General features: G+C 34.9%; 1 protein-coding gene across 1 annotated transcript; it reads right to left on the minus strand.

Annotated features, from left to right (window-relative positions):
* Positions 1-1,492: 1,492 nt before the first annotated feature.
* Positions 1,493-7,873, minus strand: emc7a (ER membrane protein complex subunit 7a). Its single transcript, XM_016289406.1, has 5 exons — positions 7,523-7,873; positions 3,727-3,846; positions 3,415-3,553; positions 2,049-2,129; positions 1,493-1,970 (listed from the first exon to the last, which is right to left on the minus strand). The coding sequence occupies exons 1-5, from the start codon at positions 7,765-7,767 to the stop codon at positions 1,788-1,790; spliced, it is 768 nt and encodes a 255-aa protein (XP_016144892.1). The 5' UTR covers positions 7,768-7,873; the 3' UTR covers positions 1,493-1,787.
* Between the last annotated feature and the right edge of the window lie 289 nt (positions 7,874-8,162).

Genomic DNA, 8,162 nt, shown 5'->3' on the forward strand with positions numbered 1-8,162 from the left:
TCAACTCAACTCAACTCAACTCAACTCAACTCAACTCAACTCAACTCAACTCAACTCAACTCAACTCAACTCAACTCAACTCAACTCAACTCAACTCAACTCAACTCAACTCAACTCAACTCAACTCAACTCAACTCAACTCAACTCAACTCAACTCAACTCAACTCAACTCAACTCAACTCAACTCAACTCAACTCAACTCAACTCAACCAAATCGCCCAAAATGTCCGGGATTCGGCTTTTGCTTTCTACAGTTGCCATTCATTGTGTGCGCTTTTGTATTGTAAAAAAACTGTTTTCTTAATCCCGCTCCCGCTGATTTTTCTTACCATTACCGCCGCCTCACACAAACATTCCAATATTGATTATAATTTTCGCGCATCAGGGAGCTGCTATCAATATGCGGAGTATTTAAATCACTTTGGATGCAGGGTTGCCAAATCCGCATTTTTTGCATGTAATTGGGCTAATTTTACGGCAGGTTGATTTTCTCCCCTGGGTAAAGGTTTTAAATATTGCATAAATTAAATTTGACTGAAATATGCTTGTATTGAAACATTTTGCACTATGATAAAACTTTGGAAGATGAGATGTTACGTTTTGTGAAGGACGGCCACTGGTAGGAAGTTTTTTTTAGCTGTGTTTATGATCAATCTGCATAACAGTGACTGTAAAATATGTATTTTGAGTATGGAAATTACATATTTTGAGTTTTGATATTTGGGATATGGTTATTGCGCCTGTGCATCCTGCCCCCACTGTCCTCTTTTTTGAAAACTAAAATATGGTCACCCTATTTCTGTAGAACATTTGATGAATCAATTACAGGAGGATGAATTAATAATCAGTGTGGTTTCATTTGTTTTATCTGATTCATTTCAGCCTTGTAATGTCCTGAAAAGTCACCTTAATACCTGAATACCTGTCATACCTTTGTCATTATACACATTTATGTCCTCATTTGTCACAAAAACACACACACACACACACACACACACACACACACAGTAAGTGTTTCTTAACTACAATCAATAGTTTACAATAATAATTTATTCAGAGGCATAACCTAAGTTCATGTGAATTTTAGCATTCAAAACATTTATTATTAATGTATTAATATTGGGCCTGAGCTGATATGAGCAAACAACAGGGTTGCTGCAGGTTTAATAAAATAAATTTAAGACCTTTTCAAAAACATTTAAAGAAAATTTAAGGAGTCGAATTAGCAAGTTTGAAAATACAACTTTGAACAAATGTCCATTTCTTTGAAATTCATTTTAAATAACTTTTACAGTACCTTCTTATCACAATGCAAAAACTGGAGTTCTTCCTCTGTGTTTTTTTCACTTTGTACTTTTGACATTTTTAAGGCCTTATTCTGTGGAAGACTTTTTAAAACCTGCAGAAACCCTGAACAATGAACAGGTGTGTTTTCTTTTTTTCCCTCTTTTTATTAACGAACGTCCACAAAGATTAATAAACACTGTAACAAATATATTGCTTGTTGGTTAGTGCATGAACTAACATTAACTAATGAAACCTTACTGTAAAGTGTTACGGTGTTATATTGTGAAACGGAAGCAGCTTGAATAATCAATGATCCGGTCGAGATTCAGCAGCAGTATAATGACAGTAAAGTGTCATTCACATATAAACACAGATGAAATAGTTTACTGACCGAAGTCATAGGCTTTACTAAACACAGCACATACACCTATAGAGTGTGTACGTAATGAGTATTAAAAGCATTTTCACGCTCTTAGCTGTTTTATTCTGCATTTCACACATTAATCTTTAATTTTTCGCCTCGAAGCCCCGCCCCTTGCACTTTGAGCTCCACCCCTATGGCCTCTAGCTCCGCCTCCTGCCTTTGCGTGACTTTTAGGTGATGAGAAGAACTTGGTCATGAGCTCCGAGACGTCTGGAAGCTCCTGATTGGAGTTCAGCATGTTCATGGACTGCTCCATCTCCTGCCAATCAATCAATCAATTAATCGATCACATGATCAATCAGAGCAGAGCGTTCAAGCATTGTGAAGGAGTTCATACCCGTCTCATCTCGGGATCGCTGGGGTTGAAGACTTTAGGAAGAAGGAGGATTATGAGGAGAGGAAGAACCATCATGAGAACCTGAGAGAGTGGAGTAAAGCGTGAGACTGGTGCTGCGGTTACAGGACAAGAGTAGGGTTGGGTATCGTTTGAATTTGATCAATTCCAATTCTGCTTATCGATTCTCAGTTTCGATTCCAATGTGGTTTAACAAAATGAAGTCAAACATTTAGATATCAAACATTTATTCTGTCTCTTTTTCCAAAACATTTAATTGCTGCTGAATACAATGAACAAAAATCAGCAGGCTACATAAAAACTGGACTCGATTAAGAGCTGTTTGTGTGCAAAATAGAGCGGCACGATTCGGAGATTGTGGTTCTCTCACAATTCTGAAGAAAAAAACAGACAACTAAACAAAGTATCGAGGAATTTATGAATGAATGATTCATGGACTCACTCAAGATTCACTTGTTTCATTACTGGATGAATCAGTGTTTTTGAATGAATCTCTTGAATGAATGATTCAAAGACAAATACATTTTTAACAGCCCCTTTTCGCCACCTAAAAAAAAAAGATGTGCACACAGGAATTGTTAGGCGAAATCTTAATTTAATTTAATTTTTTATTTAATTTTTAATTTAATTTAATTTATTTAAATTTAAAATATTTAATTTAAATTTAAAATATTTAATTTAAATTTAAAATATTTAATTTAAATTTAAAATATTTAATTTAAATTTAAAATATTTAATTTAAATTTAAAATATTTAATTTAAATTTAAAATATTTAATTTAAATTTAAAATATTTAATTTAAATTTAAAATATTTAATTTAAATTTAAAATATTTAATTTAAATTTAACATATTTAATTTAATTTTTAATTTAATTTTTAATTTAATTTTTAATTTAATTTTTAATTTAATTTTTAATTTAATTTTTAATTTAATTTTTAATTTAATTTTTAATTTAATTTTTAATTTAATTTTTAATTTAATTTTTAATTTAATTTTTAATTTAATTTTTTATTTAATTTTTTATTTAATTTTTTTTTAAATTTTTTATTTAATTTAAAGTTTTAATGTAATTTAATTTTTAATTACATTTTTAATTACATTTTTAATTTAATTTAATTTTTATTTAATTTTTAAATTTAAATTTTAAATTTAATTTTTAATTTAATTTAATTTAATTTTTTATTTAATTTAATTTAATTTTTAAATTTAAATTTTAAATTAATTTTTAAATTAAATTTTTAATTTAATTTAATTTTTAATTTAATTTAAAGCATCCCATTCTTGACCTTAAGTATCCGATTCAGGAATTGATTTTCGATTCCCAACCCTGTATCACAGCGACGCACCATCGGGTTCATGAGGAAATCGGACCAGCCCCAGGTTTCCCGCGGGATGAAGTATGAATGCAGACCGATGCACCGCATCTGAAGCGGGTATGGCAGTCGGATCACCTCTGAGGTCTTGATGTAGTTGACCACACGAGCCCTGCACGAGCACAGAACCGTCACCACTGACTCAACGCACATTAAAATCAATGAAACGGCAGATCTAATGCTCCTCTGTATGATTCAGTGGTTAGTTTCACACAAACACTGGTGTAGCATCCGGTGCAAGTGTGTTTTACAGCAGTAACTGTATCAAAGTTCGCATCCACACACCTCATCTTCCCTGTGGTGGTGATGTCAACCCGCACAGGCTGGAATCTGTAGGTCGGAGAGGAGATTTCCAGAACATACGATCCGGACGGAACGTCACTGACTGTGAAGCTTCCATCATCTCTGCGGAAAGAAGCAGGACTGCTCTGGTACCACGGTACAGGATAGGGTCAGATGATAGAGCCATCCCAGCAAACACAGGACGCTGCTGTTTGGTTCCCAATTGTTTTGTTTTTTGGGAACAAAATCAGAAGGGAACATACCGGGAATAATTTTTTTGGGGGGGGGAACCAAATGACAACATTCTGGGAATAAACTGAGAACATTTGGTAATTTTTTTAAGGAACCAAATAAGAACGTTCTGTGAACGCATTGAGAACGTTTGGTTATATTTTGGGATCCATATAAGAACGTTCTGGGAAAGTATTGAGAATGTTTGGTTATTTTTTGGGGGGAACCAAATTGAAACATTCTGGGAAAGTATTGAGAACATTTGGTTATATTTTGGGAACCATATAAGAACGTTCTGGGAAAGTATTGAGAACATTTGGTTATATTTTGGGAACCATATAAGAACGTTCTGGGAAAGTATTGAGAACGTTTGGTTATATTTTGGGATCCATATAAGAACGTTCTGGGAAAGTATTGAGAACGTTTGGTTATATTTTGGGATCCATATAAGAACGTTCTGGGAAAGTATTGAGAACGTTTGGTTATATTTTGGGATCCATATAAGAACGTTCTGGGAAAGTATTGAGAACGTTTGGTTATATTTTGGGATCCATATAAGAACGTTCTGGGAAAGTATTGAGAACGTTTGGTTATATTTTGGGATCCATATAAGAACGTTCTGGGAAAGTATTGAGAACGTTTGGTTATATTTTGGGATCCATATAAGAACGTTCTGGGAAAGTATTGAGAACGTTTGGTTATATTTTGGGATCCATATAAGAACGTTCTGGGAAAGTATTGAGAACGTTTGGTTATATTTTGGGATCCATATAAGAACGTTCTGGGAAAGTATTGAGAACGTTTGGTTATATTTTGGGATCCATATAAGAACGTTCTGGGAAAGTATTGAGAACGTTTGGTTATATTTTGGGATCCATATAAGAACGTTCTGGGAAAGTATTGAGAACGTTTGGTTATATTTTGGGATCCATATAAGAACGTTCTGGGAAAGTATTGAGAACGTTTGGTTATATTTTGGGATCCATATAAGAACGTTCTGGGAAAGTATTGAGAACGTTTGGTTATATTTTGGGATCCATATAAGAACGTTCTGGGAAAGTATTGAGAACGTTTGGTTATATTTTGGGATCCATATAAGAACGTTCTGGGAAAGTATTGAGAACGTTTGGTTATATTTTGGGATCCATATAAGAACGTTCTGGGAAAGTATTGAGAACGTTTGGTTATATTTTGGGATCCATATAAGAACGTTCTGGGAAAGTATTGAGAACGTTTGGTTATATTTTGGGATCCATATAAGAACGTTCTGGGAAAGTATTGAGAACGTTTGGTTATATTTTGGGATCCATATAAGAACGTTCTGGGAAAGTATTGAGAACGTTTGGTTATATTTTGGGATCCATATAAGAACGTTCTGGGAAAGTATTGAGAACGTTTGGTTATATTTTGGGATCCATATAAGAACGTTCTGGGAAAGTATTGAGAACGTTTGGTTATATTTTGGGATCCATATAAGAACGTTCTGGGAAAGTATTGAGAACGTTTGGTTATATTTTGGGATCCATATAAGAACGTTCTGGGAAAGTATTGAGAACGTTTGGTTATATTTTGGGATCCATATAAGAACGTTCTGGGAAAGTATTGAGAACGTTTGGTTATATTTTGGGATCCATATAAGAACGTTCTGGGAAAGTATTGAGAACGTTTGGTTATATTTTGGGATCCATATAAGAACGTTCTGGGAAAGTATTGAGAACGTTTGGTTATATTTTGGGATCCATATAAGAACGTTCTGGGAAAGTATTGAGAACGTTTGGTTATATTTTGGGATCCATATAAGAACGTTCTGGGAAAGTATTGAGAACGTTTGGTTATATTTTGGGATCCATATAAGAACGTTCTGGGAAAGTATTGAGAACGTTTGGTTATATTTTGGGATCCATATAAGAACGTTCTGGGAAAGTATTGAGAACGTTTGGTTATATTTTGGGATCCATATAAGAACGTTCTGGGAAAGTATTGAGAACGTTTGGTTATATTTTGGGATCCATATAAGAACGTTCTGGGAAAGTATTGAGAACGTTTGGTTATATTTTGGGATCCATATAAGAACGTTCTGGGAAAGTATTGAGAACGTTTGGTTATATTTTGGGATCCATATAAGAACGTTCTGGGAAAGTATTGAGAACGTTTGGTTATATTTTGGGATCCATATAAGAACGTTCTGGGAAAGTATTGAGAACGTTTGGTTATATTTTGGGATCCATATAAGAACGTTCTGGGAAAGTATTGAGAACGTTTGGTTATATTTTGGGATCCATATAAGAACGTTCTGGGAAAGTATTGAGAACGTTTGGTTATATTTTGGGATCCATATAAGAACGTTCTGGGAAAGTATTGAGAACGTTTGGTTATATTTTGGGATCCATATAAGAACGTTCTGGGAAAGTATTGAGAACGTTTGGTTATATTTTGGGATCCATATAAGAACGTTCTGGGAAAGTATTGAGAACGTTTGGTTATATTTTGGGATCCATATAAGAACGTTCTGGGAAAGTATTGAGAACGTTTGGTTATATTTTGGGATCCATATAAGAACGTTCTGGGAAAGTATTGAGAACGTTTGGTTATATTTTGGGATCCATATAAGAACGTTCTGGGAAAGTATTGAGAACGTTTGGTTATATTTTGGGATCCATATAAGAACGTTCTGGGAAAGTATTGAGAACGTTTGGTTATATTTTGGGATCCATATAAGAACGTTCTGGGAAAGTATTGAGAACGTTTGGTTATATTTTGGGATCCATATAAGAACGTTCTGGGAAAGTATTGAGAACGTTTGGTTATATTTTGGGATCCATATAAGAACGTTCTGGGAAAGTATTGAGAACGTTTGGTTATATTTTGGGATCCATATAAGAACGTTCTGGGAAAGTATTGAGAACGTTTGGTTATATTTTGGGATCCATATAAGAACGTTCTGGGAAAGTATTGAGAACGTTTGGTTATATTTTGGGATCCATATAAGAACGTTCTGGGAAAGTATTGAGAACGTTTGGTTATATTTTGGGATCCATATAAGAACGTTCTGGGAAAGTATTGAGAACGTTTGGTTATATTTTGGGATCCATATAAGAACGTTCTGGGAAAGTATTGAGAACGTTTGGTTATATTTTGGGATCCATATAAGAACGTTCTGGGAAAGTATTGAGAACGTTTGGTTATATTTTGGGATCCATATAAGAACGTTCTGGGAAAGTATTGAGAACGTTTGGTTATATTTTGGGATCCATATAAGAACGTTCTGGGAAAGTATTGAGAACATTTGGTTATTTTTTAGGAACCAAATTAAAACGTTCTGGGTAAGTATTGAGAACATTTGGTTATTTTTTGGGAACCAAATAAGAACATTTTGTGAATGTACTGAGAACGTTTGGTTATTTTGAGCAACCAAATAAGAACATTCTGCGAACGTTAGCGGAATGTTGTATAAAGAAAACGTTCCTGTCTAACCAACAGTACCTTAGAACGTTCTGGAAACCATAAAGCACTAGCTGGGATGGAACGGAATCATTAGCATGTTCACTGGTTTGTCGTGCAGGCGCACCTGAGGAAGCCCACGTGTTTGTCTCCGTCCAGCAGAACCCGAGCAGAAGCGACCCAGTCCTGAGCCCTGACGCCCGGAACCAGCGCTCGGCCCGACACCCGAACCCGCACGTCTCCGCCAGGCGTCTGAAACATCGCGTCTTCATCCTCCTCTTCATCGTCGTGTAGTTTGAGGTCTAGAGCGCAAGACGCGGCGGCAGCAAGCAGCAGCAGCGCCGCGACACACACGCGACGCACGCGACACATCTCCGTCGGGTTCGTCTAAAAGCAGCTGTTCTCTGAAGCTGCTGTCACTCTGAGATCAAACAAACCCGCTGGAGCGTGACAGGCGCTGCGTGGTGACGTCATCGAGTGCGTGAGCCTTCAGTCCTCAACTAGTTTAAGTAGAAGAGAGGAGAGGAGGGAAAGACTGTGATCAGAGTGGCAAAAAACTAAAAAGAGTTATTCAATCGCAAACTGAGTTATGCATAGTGTATATATCGTTCTATATGTAACTTATAACGATAAGAATCGTGTATACTTTGACTAAAATTAAAAAGAAAACAAAATATTAAAATAAAAATGTATTCAAAATATTAATAAAACTATAAACGTATCTAATAATTAAATATTTTGAGTTTTTTAGCATATATATATATATA

The sequence above is a fragment of the Sinocyclocheilus grahami genome, unplaced genomic scaffold, assembly GCF_001515645.1.
Source record: "Sinocyclocheilus grahami isolate Dianchi unplaced genomic scaffold, SAMN03320097.WGS_v1.1 scaffold245.1, whole genome shotgun sequence".
Taxonomy (NCBI): Eukaryota; Metazoa; Chordata; class Actinopteri; order Cypriniformes; family Cyprinidae; genus Sinocyclocheilus; species Sinocyclocheilus grahami.